Source organism: Boleophthalmus pectinirostris, unplaced genomic scaffold (assembly GCF_026225935.1).
Source record: "Boleophthalmus pectinirostris isolate CB_2022bp ecotype Guang Dong unplaced genomic scaffold, ASM2622593v1 HiC_scaffold_2, whole genome shotgun sequence".
Lineage (NCBI taxonomy): Eukaryota > Metazoa > Chordata > Actinopteri > Gobiiformes > Gobiidae > Boleophthalmus > Boleophthalmus pectinirostris.
This window is the reverse complement of record NW_026571152.1, coordinates 35,529,550-35,550,289: the sequence shown is the minus strand read 5'-3', so window position 1 is coordinate 35,550,289 and position 20,740 is coordinate 35,529,550. Positions and strand designations below refer to the sequence as shown.

General features: G+C 40.3%; 1 protein-coding gene across 1 annotated transcript in view; it reads right to left on the bottom strand.

Moving 5' to 3' along the window:
• LOC110165906 (neural-cadherin-like) overlaps positions 1–20,740 on the bottom strand; it is a 456,074-nt gene that overhangs the window by 294,259 nt on the left and 141,075 nt on the right. The window contains exon 5 of the mRNA XM_055155988.1: positions 8,743–8,854. Coding sequence (XP_055011963.1) covers positions 8,743–8,854 — 112 coding nt within the window. The remainder of the gene's footprint in view (positions 1–8,742; positions 8,855–20,740) is intronic.

Sequence of the window (20,740 nt, the reverse complement as noted above, 5' to 3'; positions counted from 1 at the left end):
ACGACCCACAGGACTAAATGGTCTAAATATCACAGTGAAAATTGGTAAATAGTCAGTGCTGCTCCAGCTATGTACCTATAAAACAATTTTAGAGTGACATATGTATGACATATGTGTATGTATGTATATATGGGTTTATATATGTATTTATTTTTTCATCTAAATGTATGTTAAATTCCTTGCCGACTGTGCCTGATTTGTTATTGTATTGTGATTGTATAAAATGCTCAATCAAAATTAAGTGACAAAAATAAACTAGAATCTTTTGGGATGATTTTCTACTGAACAAAAAGTAAAAGGCTGTTGATACCTTGAAAACTACAGCTCCATGACATCACAAGGTGGAACAGAGCATTTTGAGCTTTGGAGATGTAAACAGACTAATAATAAAGCGTTACTCAAATGTGTGAATGAAACAAAACACAACTCGAGGTCTGTTTTTGAGGACGTAACAGTTTTATAACATGTCTCACAGCTCACGAGAGTCAGTTTTGTGTAATACAGGACCTTTAAAGACAGAAAAAAAAAAAAAAAACACCGGAGTGGGCCAGCTGTATTTTCCCACTGCTGGTGTTTTTATAATCCTTTTTAGTCTTTTGTAAATACAGAATATAGAATTTAATTTCTAAAATGGATTCTTCTCCCAGCTAAATCCTGGTTGCAAAGCTCATTTAAGTCGTTTTCGTGGATTTCAGAACATATGAACAAACCCGCTAGCTCATAACACTTGCGTATTCTTTTGATGTACTTATTTCCTCTGTGTCTTGCTTTACCCTCACCATTCTGTGCTTCCCAAAGCTCAATTCTTTTTCCAATACACTGTAATGTAGTCCAAGCCTGGCAATTACTTAGGATTACTGTACGGTCTCCAATGCAAATACGCAATGTAAAATTAAAGAAATAGAGTGACGTCATGTTCAGCATCTGCACTGTGGGCTCCTCTGGAATATATAGAACTCATTTCTGTTATCGTAGCAGCAGACGAAGCTGACACGATTATCACATTTTCAATTAGCGACTCAACCTGCTGATTTATTACAGTATTGAGATGTAGTGTGAATAGTAGAGGTTTCTCCTTCTTTTTATTCCACATTGGCAGTCCCGCTGGTTTACAACATCATTTTATATTCTTCGTCATATTTTTGCAGACTAAAATGTAATTATAATGACAAAAATACTGTTTATTTTGTAGAATTATAACAACTAAACGTACATGAATGATGGATGATAGAACACGTGTAGACTAGACCCAAGTTTTACTTTTCAGTCCCAGAGCCATAAACCAGACCATATAAAAATTCAGAGTCCATCTAACATGCCTCTATCCACCCACTGACACGGCCAAATATTAGAAGACATATTGTGCTTGTGTCTGCTATATGCTGTAGTTTTTGGACTATAAGGCGCACTGAAAATCCTTTACTTTTTTCAAAAATCGACAGTGCGTCTTATAGGGATGGGCATGATTAGTCGATTAATCAATAATTTATCATTAAGAATTTCATCGATTATGTTCATTTTAATCGACAAACTGAATTTAGGCTGCTGTGCGTAGTGTAGGGTGACCAAACGTCCGTGTCCGGGGACAAACGGAGGTCCGTACATGTAGCTTTCTGCGCTCAGAAGGAGCGAGCAGACACAAACAGTCGGTCAGCCTGCAACGTGCCGAAGTGCAAATGCGTATTTAACGATGACTTGTGCAAGAAATTCCATGCTTTCCGTTTCGGTCAGGACAAGTGTGAGTCCATGTGCACAATGTACAAAGCAGCACATATGTTTCGGTGTCCAGTGGGAAAAAGCTCACCAGGACACTGAAAACATGAAAAAGCTTTGCCAGGTGAGAGTAGCGCAATGTCGATGTCGAGTCCCCACCTCCCTCCCCCCGTACGGTATCTTGGTTTTGACAAACGCAAATATGGTCACACTAACCTGAGTCGTGCCGCATCAGCGCACAAGAGCTGTTTTTTTCTTCGCTTAGTTTATGCAAATTAGCCATGTGGTTTTAAGTTTCATTTCTGTGAGTTGTGCAAAACTGCATTAAACACATTATAATGTCAAACAGGCTGATGTGGCTCTAGAGTGGTTACGGTTTATATGTCGTAAAGTTGAATTTATTTATGCAGATTAGTAGTGCAAATAGTAATAATAATGATGATAATTTTAATATAAAAACGTTAATGATTAATCGATAATCAATCATTAATTCTCTTGACGATCGATTAAGAAAATTTAAATGAATGCCCATCCCTAGCGTCTTATAATATAGTGTGCCGTATGTATTAGTTCTGGTTGTGCTTACTGACCTCAAACTGATTTTATTTGGTACACAGCACTCAAAAATCTGTCAAAATGTTTTAGTACGACTTTGGTAAACTACGAAGCCTCACCATTTGATGGATTGGAGCATTACGGCTGTTACAGTCAGGAGCCTCACGGAGTCCGAAGGAAGCTGACCGCATCAGCGCACGATTTAATTAATTAATTAATCATTGCATTTATATAGCATCTTTCAAGATACACAAACTCTTGACAGTTCATTATTCATTCACTCCACACTCGGTGATGATTTATTAATTAATTTATTTTATTAATTTATGTATTTTATTTATTTACTTATTTAATTGGAACAGTGCATATTAACGAACATTGCAGTGTAAATATGACAGATTATAGCAAGAATACTAATTTCAATCTGTAGTCCCTAGGCAGGTAACACCACAAGGTACTACTGCAGCCACAGCGGCCCCGGGGCAGACTGGCAGAAACGAGGCTGGCAATTTGCGTCATCGGCCCTTCCGACCACCACCAACACTCACGCACACTCCACTTTCATACTAGGCAATGTGGGTGAAATGTCTTGCCTAAAGACACAACAACAGTTTTTTACACTGGTGCCCCACTTCCCAAAGGTCTCCCATCCAAGTACTAACCAGGCCCGGCCCTGCTGAGCTTCTGAGATCAAACAGACTAACAGGAGCGAGCGTTTTTTTGTTTTTTTTTCCAGCACTTATAGTTGATGCAAATGAGTCATGTGGTTTTAAGTTTTGTTTCTGTAAAACGTAAACAAATGTGTGCAAAGCTGCATTAATCACATTATTACTCAATGTCTATTTGAGTCGTCCTTGTAGGAAATAAAAAAAAAAAAAAACTTGAATTATCCACCCACATTCACATTCATAATAAACATTCACCAAGACAGGGAGACAACGCCGGGTGAATTACACCACAATCTTCCAATGGATCACAGATGTCTGGATTAAGGATCAGTCTCAAGTGTCGTCTGTTTGTTTCTTTTCTTTTTCCTTATAATCCTGTGCATCTTATGTATGAAAATAGATGAGAGAATTCAACATTATTGATATAGCGCTTTATAATCCAGTGCACTTTATAGTCCGAAAAATAAGGTAGTTATAATTTATGATCATTATGTTATCAATTTGGACAGTAACAGAAGCAAGCCTGATGACTTCCTCGCTAAAAAACTGCAACGCCCAGTGGGAGCTGACGTCGCCATAAACGTCATCCCAACAAAAAGCTCTGTAGATCATGCTAAAGAGGTGCAGATTTTTTTTCATCTGCACCAAAATGACTATGCGACACTGCCTAATCCTACGCATATCACAGATTTAAAAAATAAAATTTGAAAACAAAGTAAGAAGAGGCAGTGGGCGTGTGCAGGTGGCGGTGAAAATGGAGTTGATCTGTAAAATGGCGTCTTGAAAATGAGATGGCTCAAACATGCACCAATCACTCCAAATGCAACTTTGAGAGAGTAAATGGCAAAAGGAAACAACTATAACATGAATAAAAGTCGATTTTGCATAATAGGTCAGCTTTAACTAACACTTTATTTTAGCCGAACACATTACGACAAAACAAAATTAAAAGTTTCTGTCAAATTTGAAACTGCGACTTTTTCATGAATTGAGTATAAATCTAGTCATTAAAGTTTCTGACATGTTCTTGTTGCGGCATTGACACAAACCAATGCCCCCCCACCCCTCTGCAGCGCCTCTGGTCCGCCCCCCCGCCCTCCAGTCCCATTGTATTCTTTGTTTTGTTTTTACACATTCATGTTGGCTGTCTTTTCTCCCACTGCTTGCTCTACTGTGCCAACTGTTTGGCGCTGCAGGCTTTGTATACAAAACTGTTTTTCAGATAAGATTCGTTCCATTTTTCTCACCATATCCAGCTAGTGATACCCATGCATCACCTCTGCCAGCCCATGGGGACAGGTGTTTCAATGGTGCAAGGACATTTGACAAAAAACTCCACAACAAAAAACACTAAAATGGAATGACAATCCTCCAGAACTTGGGGCATCCTTCTGTGTTTTGCAAGTTGTGATTTGAATTTTATGAACTTTGTATTGTGGTAGTGCCCCGGGCTGCGGTTAATTTGGGACTGCACATCAGAGTGAGCTGCTGAAGAGGTATAGTGATGTTTTCTGAGGAGTTGTGAACGTACCTCCGTTTTAGATTTGCTGGTAATTACGTATGTCTCGACAACACGCTCTCAAATTATCACACTCCCTTCTCTGTGCATACTTTTCACTGAATAATGTTAAAATACTGATGCAAATTTATCACAGATTTGAATTTCATAATGCAGCAGGAAGTAAACTAAAACAAAGTATACGTGATATGATAAAATAAACCATGTCTTTGAGCTCAGATAGAAGTGGTAATGAAGCAGGTTTTCTGTGATGAAACAGTCTTCCAGGATTTCTGAAGAAGATGAAAAAGGTTGTGAATAAACCTCAGCTGTTCTGGCCACTGCTCATTTCGGGTTAAGTCGTAAAAGTAAACAAAAATAGAATAGAAATATATTACCCTAACATGGAGAATAAATGATAATACCGTATTTTTTCGAACTATAAGTTAAGCAGGGACTCCCATACTTCTTCCACCCCAGACACGTCCCCCAGCACCTCCGGGAAGACTCCAAGGCGTTCCCAGGCCAGCCGAGAGACATAGTCCCTCCAGCGTGTCCTGGGGCTTCCCTGGGGCCTCCTCCTGGTGGGACATGCCCGGACACCTCCAGAGGGAAGCGCCCAGGAGGCATCAGGAACAGATGCCCGAACCACCTCAACTGGCTCCTCTCGACGTGGAGGAGCAGCGGCTCTACTCCGAGCTCCTCCCGTGTGACTGAGCTCCTCACCCTATCTCTAAGGGAGCACCCAGACACCCTGCGGAGGAAACTCATTTCGAGCACTTGTATCCACAATCTCGTCCTTTCAGTCATTACCCAGAGCTCATGACCATAGGAACGAAGATTGACCGGTAAATCAACGGTCCGATACAGCGACCGCAGTTACTGTAGACGCTGCACCGATCCGCCTGTCAATCTCACACTCCGTCCTCCTCTCACTCATGAACAGGACTCCAAGATACTTGAACTCCTCCACTTGAGGCAGGGACTCTCTACCCACCCACGTAATATCAATGATGTTGAATTCTCTCGTCTATTTTCATACATAAGGTGCACCAGATTATAAGGCACATTATGCGAAACAAACGGACGACAATTGAGACTGAGCCCAGGCGTCCGCGATCCATCAGCAGATCGTGGAGTAATTCGCCCCCCGTTGACTCCCTGTCTTGGTGGATGTGTGGGGATGTAACAATATCCAAATCTCACAGTACGATATAATCTGTGTATCATTTGTATCATTAATTTTTCAATATAAAACCAAAAATAAGAAAATGAAAAAAACAACTGTTTTCTTCATTATTTGTCTCCAAAATCAAAATGAAAAAATTTATAACGATTATTTTTTTCAGTTTTCAATTTTGTGTTTAAATGAATACACGTTTCCATGACTTAAACTGCGAATGTCGGTGCTTAGAACTGTTATTTCTTCATGTAGTTTGCACCAAAATGGAGCAAAGGATCATGGTCTATGTCAGGGGTGGGCAAACTTTTTGGCTCGCGGGTCACATAGGGTCCTAAAATTTGCCTGAAGGGCCGGACAGAACACAGTACATGACGTGTTAAGAGCTCAGCTGCATTACAGTCGTATTTATGCTTATGTAGGAAGAGCACTACGACATCGCCGCGAAAGACTCAGAACACATGAAAAATTAACTGATCTGCTCCACTGCAAACCACAGGTGAAGGTGAAATGTGAGCGATTAGGTTTTACTGAGAAACACAGTCCCCACCACAAAGTCACACACACACACACACACACCTACACGTGCAATATAACAAGACTCTTAAGTCGTTCAATGCTCAAGACTTAAAACATGACGTTTACGAAATTTATATCTTTGATTTTAACCAACTCAACATAGAAGCAGTGCAGCCTTATATCTTGAACACCACTACTTCACTCATGGTCTGAATAACTCCTGTAGGAACACTTTCCCATAAAGCATTGCGGCCAGCCGCACCTCAATGCACCATCTACTGGGAAACGCCGGAAATGCATGACAAATAAAACATCAACAAGGTTTATTATTGTAATTTATTCCAGTTCGGCGGGCCGGATTAAAAGGTTTAAAGGGCCGCATACAGCCCCCGGGCCGTAGTTTGCCCACCCCTGGTCTATGTAGTTCCATCTGTCTTTGTAGCTATTGCTGCACCATAACAATGAATTTAAGCAAAGAAACTTGTGATTCGATATATTGTGATGGTCCACAATATTATTGAGACTTTTGATGAAACAATATCACGATATTTTGGTTATTGTTACACCTCTAGGAATGTGTATTATGAATGTGAATTTGGGTGGATAATTTTATTATTATTTTATTTCCTTCGAGGACGACTCAAATATACATTGAGTAATAATGTGTTTAATGCAGTTTTGCGCACATTTGTTTATGTTTTACAGAAACAAAATTCACAACGATATGGCTGATTTGCATAAACTATAAGCGCTGAAAAAAACTGCTCGCTCCTTGTGCACTGATGCTGTCAGCTTCTGTCGGACTAAAGCAGGGGTCTCCAACCTGTAGTTTGAGAGCCACCAGTAGCTCTCCACCCCCTTCCAAGTAGCTGAATAAGTAGAATTTGATTAATTAAATACCTTTTACTGTTGTATATGTATTATTTTGATGTCTAACTTTGTGCACTAATAGATGGATATGGTTTATGTTTTATAGGCATCTAACTTAGGGTGATCAGATTTTCAAAATACAAAAAAACTGAGACACCCTCGGTTTGAGGTGGTTGGTAATAATTAAATTGTGAATCAAGTGCGTAATTCAGTAAAACTTTTCTGCACTCGGCCCATTCGTGACTAACGTGAGTCAGTATAGCCATATTTTCTTTCATTTTTAAGCAGCTTTTCTGTATTTTACTTAAACAAATGACAATTTATGCATCTCTCTACAGTTAGCAGGGATCAAATTGGTCAAAAATAGGGACACCTGGGAGATTTCTTGTATAAAACTGGGACAAATGACTGCTTTGTATAAATCTGCTGCTACTTGCTGAGGCTCTTTTATGTACTAAATTTCTTGTGACCGCTAAAACTAGTCGCTCTCTGACATTTTTGTTTTGTAAAGGTAGCTCACTGGAGGAAAAAGGTTGGAGATCCCTGGACTAAAGGACGCGACTCAGTGGAATATGTGTGTTTTTTCTATGACAGAGGATGTGCTGCTGATGATGAGTCTATTCTGTGCTTCTATCACATTGGAGGTGGTTCATGTGAAACTTTTCAGAGATTAAAAGTCTGCAGGTTATAGCATAAACATAGTGGTACAGATTTGTAGTTTATCAAAGTCGTACTAAAACATTCTGACAGATTTTTGAGCGCTGTGTACCACATAAAATCAGTTAAAAGTCAGTAAGCACAATCAGAATTAATACATAAGGCGCACTGTTGATTTTTGACAAAATTAAAGGATTGTAAGTGCACCTTATAGTCCGAAAAATACGGTAAGCATCAAGTTGAGAATCCGATCTTCATTTTTTAAATTTTATTTAATTTAAAGGTACATATTATGCAATTTTCTGATGTTATAATGTTGTTTCCTCATCACAGACAGACCTGGAGTTGTGTTTTGTTTCATTCACACAAACGTTTTAGCCTGTGTTCTTCTCTTAGAAGGAAAACACCTTGTGATGTCATGTGGTAGTACATGCAGTGCTCCACTGTGTTTTTAAAATCCATACACCTTCACTGTAATGATCTGGATGATTTCAGTCCTGGAATTGCCAATCTTTACTAAACGAAAGGTAAAATTTAGCTGAAAACTACCAATTCATGACATTGCAAGGCAGAACTGAGCATTTTGAGCTTTGGAGATGTAGAAATCCTAAAAATAAAGGATTATTCAAACAAAACCTGATACATTTTTGATGAGGTAACAACATTATAACATGGTTTGAAGCTCACAAGAGTCAATTTTCCATAATATAGGACATTTATTTACTTTTTATTAACTGCTGAATGTATAAAGAAAAGCAAAAACGCACAGAAAACGGTATTCACTCGATATGCACAGTGCGTAATGTATAAACAGGCGACGCCACAAATCACTAGCCTCATTACGACTTAAAACAAATGAAGATAGCAGCTAGTTTAGCACATTAAAACTGAGTGTTTTATTATCCTCCTTTAAGATCTATTAGAGAATGCACAAACTGGCGCGTTATAAAAATGTAAGTTGTTAAAATGAATGCCTGAGTTACTGCGCTGGCTCTGGGCTGTAATGCGTCTGTGGCTTTTTAACCGGTTTCCCCTCACAATGAAACAGATGGGTATGAAATATGGGGTCACGGGAGTCTTACCCTGTAGCAGAGACGTTGCCGTGGTTACCGTTTCGGGGACACCATCCACGCTGTAGATGGATTGCAGGAACTCGGGGATGCAGTCGTTCTCGTCGGTTATCAACACCTGAACCTGATTAGTGTTGGAATTTTAGAAGAAGGAGAGGAGAAAAGAGAGAGAGAGAGAGAAGGAGTTAAAATTAGCAAATCATCCAGGTGACAGCCATTCGAAATACGAAAACACTAACTAGACCAATGCTATTTATCGCCCTTGTTAGGAGTCCAAAATAGAAATGCTCCACTGTGTTTTGAGACTCACTAGAATCATTTCACCTGGACTGTTAAACCACTACTCTGTGACAGTTCCCCAGGTCTAAACCAGGTCTAAACCAGGTCTAAACCTGGACTAAAAAAGGGTGAAAACCAGGGCGAAAACCAGGGCAAAAACCAGGAGTAAACTAGGACTAAACCAGGTCTTAACCAGGACTAAACCAGGACTAAAAAAGGGTGAAAACCAGGGCGAAAACCAGGGCAAAAACCAGGAGTAAACCAGGAGTAAACTAGGACTAAACCAGGTCTTAACCAGGACTAAAAAAGGGCGAAAAACTGATCTAAACCAGGGCGAAAACCAGGTCAAAAACAAGGACTAAACCAGGAGTAAACTAGGACTAAACCAGGTCTTAACCAGGACTAAACCAGATCTAAACCAGGACTAAATTAGGGACTAAATCAGGGACTAAACCAGATCTTAACCAGCTCTAAACCAGATCTAAATCAGGTCTAAACCAGGTCTAAACCAGGTCTAAACCAGGACTAAACCAGGTCTAAACAAGGACTAAACCAGGTCTAAACCAGGACTAAACCAGGACTAAACCAGGACAAAACCAGGACTAAACCAGGTCTAAACCAGGACTAAACCAGGACTAAACCAGGACAAAACCAGGTCTAAACCAGGTCTAAACCAGGACTAAACCAGGTTTAAACTAGGACTAAACCAGGACTAAACTAGGTCTAAACCAGGTCTAGACCAGGACTAAACCAGGACTAAACCAGGTCTAAACCAGGACTAAACCAGGACTAAACCAGGACAAAACCAGGTCTAAACTAGGACTAAACCAGGACTAAACCAGGACTAAAACCAGGACTAAACCAGGTCTAAACCAGGACTAAACCAGGACTAAACCAGGTCTAAACCAGGACTAAACCAGGACTAAAACCAGGTCTAAACCAGGTCTAAACCAGGTCTAAACCAGGACTAAACCAGGTCTAAACTAGGACTAAACCAGGACTAAACCAGGTCTAAACCAGGACTAAACCATTACTAAACCAGGACTAAACTAGGTCTAAACCAGGTCTAGACCAGGACTAAACCAGGACTAAACCAGGTCTAAACCAGGACTAAACCAGGACTAAACCAAGACAAAACCAGGTCTAAACTAGGACTAAACCAGGACTCGACCAGGACTAAACCAGAACAAAACCAGGTCTAAACCAGGTCTAAACCAGGACTAAACCAGGTCTAAACCTGTACTAAACCAAGACAAAACCAGGTCTAAACTAGGACTAAACCAGGACTCGACCAGGACTAAACCAGAACAAAACCAGGTCTAAACCAGGTCTAAACCAGGACTAATCTTGGACTAAACCAGGACTAACACTAACTCGACCAATACTATTTATCGCCCTTGTTAGGAGTCCAAAATAGAAATGCTCCACTGTGTTTTGAGACTCCGTACGACTTCACTAGAATCATTTCACCCGGACTGTTAAACCACTGCTCTGTGACAGTTCCCCTATAAATGATCTACTGCAGGGGTTTTCAGACTGGGTGAATGTGAGCCTCCCTTTAGAGCAGGTAAAGACAGACGAGCCCCGCCTTCTCCAAAATCCCCCCCCCCCCCCCCCCCCCCACACACACACACACACACACACACACACACACACAGGTTTTTGAAGTAAATGCATCTTTTGTGTTCCTGGCAATGATGAGTTTCAATAACAACTGATCGTATATATATTTTTTTTATATTGTATTTTAATATTTTTTTACAAGTGCATTCATAAACTATTTTTACAACAGCAAATAATTTCCAACTTCATGCAGGTTTAATAGAGGCGACTTTTAACAACACTGAACATCTCTAGGTCACCAGGACTAAACCAGGTCTAAACCAGGTCTAAACCAGGATTAAACCAGGTCTAAACCAGGTCTAAACCAGGATTAAACCAGGTCTAAACCAGGTCTAAACCAGGACTAAACCAGGTCTAAACCAGGTCTAAACCAGGATTAAACCAGGTCTAAACCAGGTCTAAACCAGGATTATACCAGGTCTAAACCAGGATTAAACCAGATCTAAACCAGGTCTAAACCAGGATTATACCAGGTCTAAACCAGGTCTAAACCAGGATTATACCAGGTCTAAACCAGGTCTAAACTAGGTCTAAACCAGGATTATACCAGGTCTAAACCAGGTCTAAACTAGGTCTAAACCAGGATTATACCAGGTCTAAACCAGGTCTAAACCAGGATTAAACCAGGTCTAAACCAAGATTATACCAGATCTAAACCAGGTCTAAACCATGATTATACCAGATCTAAACCAGGTCTAAACCAGGTCTAAACCAGGATTAAACCAGGTCTAAACCAAGATTATACCAGATCTAAACCAGGTCTAAACCATGATTATACCAGATCTAAACCAGGTCTTAACCAGGTCTAAACCAGGATTAAACCAGGTCTAAACCAGCTAAACCAGGTCTAAACCAGGTAAAACCAGGTCTAAACCAGGTCTAAACCAGGATTAAACCAGGTCTAAACCAGGTCTAAACCAGGATTAAACCAGGTCTAAACCAGGTCTAAACCAGGTCTAAACCAGGTCTTAGCCAGGACTAAGCCAGGACTAAACCAGGACTAAGCCAGGTCTAAACTAGGACTAATCTTGGAATTGAGAGAGAGACAGAGAAAAACAAGCCTGTGGAGCAGGGTGCCAGCAAAGCATGATTGGGCAACAGCCCTGTTGGGCACGGACTCTGCACTGGAGCTCTGCTCTGGAGCTCTGCACTGGAGCTCTGCGCTGGAGCTCCGCACTGGAGCTCTGCGCTGGAGCTCTGCTCTGGAGCTCTGCTCTGGAGCTCTGCGCGCTGGAGCTCCGCTCTGGAGCTCTGCGCACTGGAGCTCCGCACTGGAGCTCCGCTCTGGAGCTCCGCACTGGAGCTCCGCTCTGGAGCTCTGCACTGGAGCTCTGCTCTGGAGCTCTGCATAGCACCTTCACTGGAGCTCTGCATCACTCTCTGAACTCATTTGACTTGGAATTCCCAAACTCTACTGAACTAAATCTACCACTATATGACATCACTAATCGAGACCAAGACCAGTCCGAGACCACACGGTCCCAAGACCAAGACAAGACCAAGACTTTTAATGTCCACAGCCCATCAAAACCAAATCCAGACCATCTTTGTTATTTTCAACATTTATTTGTATTTTACAGATATTTTGGCACATGTATATCAAAGTTTTTATGAATCTATCTCCATTTTATCTCCCGTCGAGTGTCAGACCTCAAGACCGAGACAAGACCGAGACAAGACCGAGTCCAAACACAGTCACGACCGAGACAAGACCGAGTCCAAACACAGTCACGACCGAGACAAGACCGAGTCCAAATGCAGTTGAGTCCGAGACAGGGCCAAGTCAAATGCAGTCAAGTCTGAGTCAAGACCGAGTACAAACGCAGTCAAGTCTGAGTCAAGACCGAGTACAAACGGAGTCAAGTCTGAGTCAAGACCGAGTCCAAATGCAGTCAAGTCTGAGTCAAGACCGAAGTCCAAATGCAGTCAAGTCTGAGTCAAGACCGAGTCCAAATGCAGTCAAGTCTGAGTCAAGAGTCAAGCAGTCAAGTCTGAGACAAGACCAAGTCCAATTGCAGTCGAGTCCGAGTCAAGATCGAGTCCAAATGCAGTCAAGTCTGAGTCAAGCCCGAGTCCAAATGCAGTCAAGTCTGAGTCAAGACCAAGTCCAATTGCAGTCGAGTCCGAGTCAAGACCGAGTCCAAATGCAGTCGAGACCGAAACAAGACCGAGTCCAAAAGCAGTCAAGTCTGAGACAAGCCGAGTCCAAATGCAGTCGAGTCCGAGACAGGGCCAAGTCCAAGTCAAGTCTTGAGACCGGTCCCGAGTCCAGTAGTAGAGACAAGACAAAAAAACAGTCTTGAGGCTTTACACAACAATATTGCTTTATCTGGAATGTTCCGCAGTATGGCATTAAACCTTTCTACCTTCATGGACATCAAACCAGACCAAGTTACAGGTCAGATCTGTGGAGAGGCGACCCCACTCACAGTCAGAATCTGTTTTTCAAGGCATTTTTGAGCTATAAAACCACTTGTAATCAAATAAATGTAAAGTAGAGCTGTTTAATGTCACACTGTGGGACATTCCCGGCAGAACGACGACATGTAAAGAGAAACACGCAGGTTACGGACCCCGAGCCAAAAAGCGACACATCGCACCTTTAAAATTAGCAGTGTTTAAAAGCGCTTGCATCCAGGTGGCAGCCGTTAGAAACACGAAAACACTAACTGGCCCAATACTACTTATCGTCCTTGTCAGGAGTCCAAAATAGAAATGTTCAGAGCATACGTGTGTTTTCATGGTGTGTATTTTTAAGCCCTGAGCTGCTCCCCACCCTGTCACTGCAGTGTGTAAAGTGTGAAGTGACAGCTTGAGTAATAGTCCTGAAATAGATGGAATAGGTTTTTCCTTTTCCCTTTCTTTCCCAAGCAGCACTGCAAAGACTATTTTTTTTATATTCTCTCACATCTGTATTGTAAGACGAAACTGTTGCTTGATAATTGAGTAACAAAACCTCTCGAATCAATAATTTAAGATTCCACCGAATGCATGAATAGTGATCTGGTATTATTTGAATGAGGTTCCTGGATTGTGCTCTGTATTTTACGTGTGTGATTTCCAGATCAAACCTGACGAAAAAGAACGGAGAAGGGGGAAGCTCACGGGAGTCAGTTTCGGGTCATGCAGGTGCAGTGTTTAAAGGTGCACTGCGTAACTTGGCTGCTGGAGGGTCCGTCACATGCTTGTTTCCATGGAGATGTGCCCAGAATGTTCCACAGTATGGCCATAAACGTATGAATCTCCATGGAGACTGTCAAGACAAATTACAGGTTTGATTTGTGGAGAGGCGACCAAACTCACAGTACAAATTTATGTTTTTTGTGGGGTTTTTTTTGAGAAATAAATAACTAGACTGATTCATCAGCCGGTTTCACTTCGTGGAAACCGTCTGACCTCACAGCATCAGGATTACTGTTTTTTATTTAACCAGTCGCTGCTATTTGGTCGTGACGTATGTAATGCAACACTAACGGGACTAACTGGTATATTAAAGGTTGTATAGAGGATTTTTTAAGGGAAGTGAAATACAGCGACAGTCCTTTTTCAAATGTTGTGCATGTGTGACACCACCTTCCTCCTCCACAGCTCCCTCAGTAGAAACACCTCCTCCAGCCTCTTTACTGTAGAAATCACGTTTGTTTACATCCAGTGCGCGTTCAGAAGTACCGTTGAAGTGACCTGTCGAGAAATATTTTAGCGACCGACGCATTAGTTTTTAGATCCTTCGTCTGCGTCAGTCGCGCCATCGCTGGAAGGAATCTCCAAGAATCACCTCCATTTGTCTTCGCTCCTTTTCCCCTTCTCTTCTTCTTCGACCTCAAAAACGGACTTTCTTTTGCGGCGAACTTTTTTCTTTTGCGGTCATGGATTTTCGTCCACCATCGCAACAAACTTTGTGCGAATTGCGAAGAAGCGACAGTTTGAAAAAACCTCCAAGAACCTCTGCATAAACCACGTAATTCCCGCGCGCCGGTCAGTCAGTTATACTAGAAACGTAGGGAGTTTGATTGACAACCTAACAGCCAATAGATAAAGAGGGAGCCTCGTTAGCTATTGGCTGATGTTTATCTGGCCTCACTACATCCACAGTTGATATATTTTCATTCTTTTTTTTTTTTTTTTTTTTTGGTCATCGTAATTACAAGGTTGCTGTATCTCTGTAATGGTATTTTAAACTTGCAATGACAATTTGAAACAAAAAAACAAAAAAATCCTCCATACAACCTTTAAGCTTTTCCCATATCCCGTAGGAAGAAGGGCAATCACGTCTTTCCCCTTGATAAAATTCACCAAACATTCTCTTTGTACAGGCTTTAAATCCTCAATCTCTGGAATCGTTGCCAACACAGAATGTCTGTCTTCATCTACATCCGTCTCGACCGCTTTGTTTACTGTTGTGCTGTACCACAAAAGGACCCAGACAGGCGCTTGAGTTTGACGTCATGGCTTCACAGATCTTCGCTGATCGGCCGGTGCGCACTCTACAACTTCCGGGGTTCTTACAAACCATTTAGTGTATTCTGATTCCTGACCTAGTCGCTGGAGAGAAATGAAATTGAGCGGAAGCACTAGTTGGTGCCAGCCTGGCCATTAAAAAACATCTGCAGTTGAAAAAATGCCAGACAGAATAGTTTAATGCCATGCTGTGGACAATTTAAACCAGCAGATCCCAACCTTTTTTGTGCCACGGACCGGTTTAATGTCAGACAATATTTTCACAGACCAGCCTTTAAGGTGCGGCGGATAAATACGACAAAATAAAATTATACGACCAACATAAAACTTGTGGTATTTTGTAAATATAATAATAAATGTTTCCAAAGAGTCAAGTCTTGTCAAGTTAAGATCACTTAAATCAACAAAGTTTTATTATGATTTGAGTAAATTTGACTTGAGGTAAAATTATCTGCCAATGGAACAAGACTTTTTGTACTTAAAATATGAAAACATCTTGCTACGCTTAAAATAAGAAACAAAGTCAAATGTTGGTTGAATTAAGAAAAACACACTTATTCCATTGGTAGATAATTTTACTTGTTGAAGTTGAATCGACTCAAATAAAGTGAAATGCTCTTAATTTAAGTCATTTTAATTTACAGTGTGGAGGGTCCATCAAATGTCTGTCTCCATGGAACAACAACAACAACAACAAACTTCATTTATAGAGCGCTTTTCGTACACAAATACAACACAAAGTGCGGAGATGTTATTTCTTTCTCTGGAATGTTTCACAGTATGGCATTAAACCTTTCTATAACTGTGGAGACTAAACCAGAGCAAGTTACAGGTCAGATCTGTGCATCTGTCTGTTTTTCTAGACATTTTTGAGTTATAAATCCACCTGTACTTGAATAAATGTAAAGTAGAGCTGTTTAATGTCACACTGTGGAACATTCAAGGTAGAGCAATGACATCCCCGTAGAAACAAGAAGGTGACGGATCCTCGATCAGAAAGGTTACACAATGCGCCTTTAATGTGAGTACAGTTCCCATAGATCTGACTTGTAAGTTGACATATTGGAGTCATCTGGTGTCTCCATGGAGACAAGTAAGTTTAATACTGTATTTGAGAATATTCTAGGCCAGAGGTTTTCAAATCCACACACACATAATGGTTTTAGTCGTGGTTTAGTCCTTATTTAGTCTTGGTTTAGTCCTTGTTTAGTCCTGATTTAGTCCTTGTTTAGTTCTGATTTAGTCCTTGTTTAGTCCTGGTTTAGACCTGGTGTTAGTCCGGATTTTAGTTCTGGTTTAGACCTAGTTTTGACCTGATGTTGTCCTGATTTTAGTCCTGTTATAGACCTGGTTTAATCCTGTTTTAGTCTTGGTTTAAACCTGGTTTTAGTCCTGATTTAGTCCTGTTTTAGACCTGGTTTTAGTCCTGGTATTAGTCCTGGTTTTTGACCTGCTTTAGTTTTGGTTTAGTCCTGCTTTCGTCCTGCTTTAGTCTTGGTTTAGTCCTGGTTTTAGTCCTGATTTAGTCCTGTTTTAGACCTGGTTTAGACCTGGTTTAGACCTGGTTTTAGTCCTGGTTTTTGACCTGCTTTAGTTTTGGTTTAGTCCTGCTTTCGTCCTGCTTTAGTCTTGGTTTAGTCCTGGTTTAGACCTGCTTTAGTCCTGTTTTAGACCTGTTTTAGTCCTGGTTTAGGCCTGGTTTTAGTCCTGGTTCAGTCTTGGTTTAGTCCTGGTTTAGAGCAGCAGGTGGCAGACCCAAAATCAGAAAACTTGTGTTATGCCTCTTTAACAATTTTCATAAAACTTCCCTTTCGTTCCAAAGCCGCAGACAGAAGACTATATTTTTTATATTCTCTCACAACAGAAAAGTCTGTTGCTTGATAATTGAGAAACAAAATCTTTCGAATCAATAATTTAAGATTCCACTGAATGCATGAATAGTGATTTGTTATTATTCCAATGAGGTTCCTGGATTGTGCTCTATATTTTACGCGTATGATTTCTAGATTACACTTGACAAAAAGAGCCGGGAGTGGAAACAGGAGCAAAAGGGTGAAACAAACCGCGTAAACAATCACTGGAGGAAACATGGCTGCCTTGTTAACATTTCAGACTCATTCAGGCGTTGCTTTTCTGCAGACAAACTCTTCTGTGGCTATTTCTAACACTGCGGAGTCAATAGGTCAGTGCAGAGATCACTTCAGCCCTTTCAATGTTGACTTTCTGGGCAGTGTTAGCAGCAGATGGCTCTTTTTAAACGCCCAGATTACGCTATTTTCTCATCTACGTTATAATAATGTTGTTTCTTTATCACAAACAGACCTGGAGTTGTGTTTTTTGTTTCATTCACACACAAGTCCCAAATAGATTTAGGCTGAGTTTTTCTCTCAAACTCTTTTCGGTTGGGGGTCCATCACCTTCTTGTTTCTATGGATGTGTCATTGCCGTGTCTGGAATGTTCCACAGTGTGACATTAAACAGCTCTGCCTTACATTTATTCAATTACAGGTGGTTTTATAGCTCAAAAAAAAAAAAATAAATAAATAAAAATAGACTCGAAAAACATCCATTCTGACTTTAAGTGGGGCCGCCTCTCCACAGATCTGACCTGTAACTTGGTCTGTTGTTTTCTGTATATGTGTTGTTGACTTGTATGTGAAGCACTTTGGTCAGCTGAAGATGTTTTAAATGTGCTATATAAATAAACTTGAACTGATCTGAAATTAATTGACAATGTTCTGCACTGCTCAGACGTTCAGCGTTCATATATCTGTATCTATATATCTATATATCTATATCTCTATCTATCTATCTATCTATCTATCTATATAAAAAGATAAAGAAAAGCGTTAGAAGGACCCTCCACCAGAGAAAAAATAAAATAAAAATACACAATGCACCTTTAAAAAGCCCATATTACACTACCGTCTGATCTATGTAATTATGTTGTCATGAGAAACACACCTGGAAATGTTTTGTTTCATTCCCACATGTTTAACACCCAAATCCAAAATATATTCAGGCTGCGTTCTTCTCTCAAACTGAAAACACTCTGTTCCACCTCGTGATGTCATGTGGAAAATATAAAAGCTGTTAAAGAAAAAATAAATAAATAAAGGTGTTAAAGGTGTAACTATACTCTGTCTGGAATGTTCCACGGTGTGACATTAAACTGCTCTACCTTACATTCATTCAATTACAAATGGTTTTATAGCTCAGAAATATCTAGAAAAACAGAAATGCTGACTAAGAGTGGGATCGCCTCTCCACAGATCTGACCTGTAACTTGGTCTGGTTTGGTCTCCATGAATAGAGATTTAATACCTGTATACAGTATTCCCTCTAAGGCACAGGTGTCAAACATAAGGCCCGGGGGCCAGATCCGGCCCTCCAAGACTTTTAATGTGGCCCTTGGGTGATTTCTACTAAAATATTTTAATTATATTTTCTATTAAAATATTGGTCATTTTCTGTGGTGTTTATCACAGCAGCGTCTCCAGCGTCTCTGTACGTGGCCCCTCCCACCAGAGCAGCACAAATGAAGACTTGTCTCTTTCCAAACGCTCTTAAAGGACGATCGTTTTGACTGTTGACCGTGACACCCTCATCAGCAAATGTCAAAAATGAGAAAAGTGGAGCCGAGTGCAGGATTTTCCAAGAAAAACTGACTTATTAAATACAAGTTCATGTTAAAACATTGTGTTGAAATTGAATTTTTCTTAAAGTTTCAGGTTGTTCATAATATTATAAACTTATAATAAGAAAGAGTTCATCAATTAAAAAAGATTTATGTAATAGATTTGTGTTTCTCTGCACAAATATTTGAACTTATTGTTATTTTTGGGGTTTATATGACATGAGTTTTCTGATCCGGCCCCTTTGAGATCAAAGTTGGTTGGATACGGCCCCCGGACCAAAATGAGTTCGACACCCCTGCTCTAAGGTGCATTTGTGGGCGATCACGCACTGCCCAGACGTTCAGCACGCACATTGATTGACTGATTGATTGATTAATTTATTTCATCACAGGTACAGTATATTCTGACATTATTTCACAGACTGTCACATTTAACATACACAGAACGAAAAGGTGTAGGCTGAAGCTTGAGCATGTTTTTTTGTGTTGTTGCTGTTGTTGTTGTTTTGTTTCACGGGGGAGCATGTCGGATGTTGCTCAGGGAGTTAGTGTGTTTGCGCAGACACATGGAAAATTAGGGGGATATTGCCTGTACGCCTGAAGGTTTCACAATATACTGTGAAACATTCCAGACAAAGTAATGACATTTCCATGCAGAAAAGCCATTTGACGGACCCTCCACCAGAAAAGTTACACAATTCAGCTTTAAAAAGGACATATTATACTACTTTTTGATCTACGTTATAATGTTGTGTCCTCATCAGAAACGTACCTGGAGTTGCGTTTAGTTTCATTTGCATATTTAACACACAAATCCTACACCTTCACTAGAATAATTTGGATAATTTCAGCCCTGGAATTGCAAATCTTTACAGAACTAAAGGTAAAAAGGAGCTGTTAACTTGCAAACTAACACTTCATGACATCACAAGCTGGAACAGAGCATTTCGAGCCTAATCATGCAGGATTACTCAAACATGCCTGAATGGAATAAAACACAACACCACATATGTTTTTTGAGGAGATAACAACATTATAACATGACTAAAAGCTCACAAAAGTCAATTTTAACGATAAAGAAAATCTCTTAGAATGCATTTTGTGAGAACGGATTGTCTTGCTTTAGTCCATGTGATTCGGTTAAAAGATGACAAGGCAAGTGCAATTTGGATTAAAAAAAAAACAAACGTCTAAAATGGTGTGTTTTGGTGCTATTCAGCGAAAGGATCGATCTCAAAAAGCAAACTCAAGGCAAGGTAGAATTATTAAGCTTTCAGACATTTTTCACAGCAAGTCCAAGCTGAGCCATGATTCATTTCTGTTGGGAGAGGTCATGCGAACTGTAAATAACTGCACAAACAAAATTCCCCCAAAAATGTTCTATTCAAAATCTCTCTGTGATTGGAGAGCTATACAAAAATAAATGGAACTGAATTACATTGAAGTGCCTCGCCCTGGTGAGGTTAAAATACTGTCACCCCGAGCAAACACTCTTTAAAAGGCACATATACGATTTTTTTCTGATCCCAAAACAGACCTGGAGCTGCGGACAATTCGTGGAGACCAAGTTACAGGTCAGATCTATGGAGAGGCGACCCCGCTCGCAGTCAGAATGTTTGTTTTTGTAGGTATTTTTGAGCTTTAAAACCAACTGTACTTGAATAAATGTCAGGTAGAGCTGTTTAATGTCACACTTGTGGAATATTCAAGGCAGAGAAATGACATCTCCATAGAAACAAGCAGTTTACAGACCCTACACCAAAAAAGTTACACAATTCAGTTTTAGTGTGAGTAGGATAGAAATCCGTGCGTATTTGGATTTAGTTGAGCATAAAATCAATTAGAATAAAATAAATTAGTCCTGGTTTAGACCTGGTTCAGTCCTGGTTCAGTCCTGTTTTAATCCTGTTTTAGTCCTAGTTCAGTCCTGGTTCAGTCCTGGTTCAGTCCTGTTTTAGTCCTGTTTTAGTCCTGGTTCAGTCTTGTTTTAATCCTCTTTATGTCCTAGTTCAG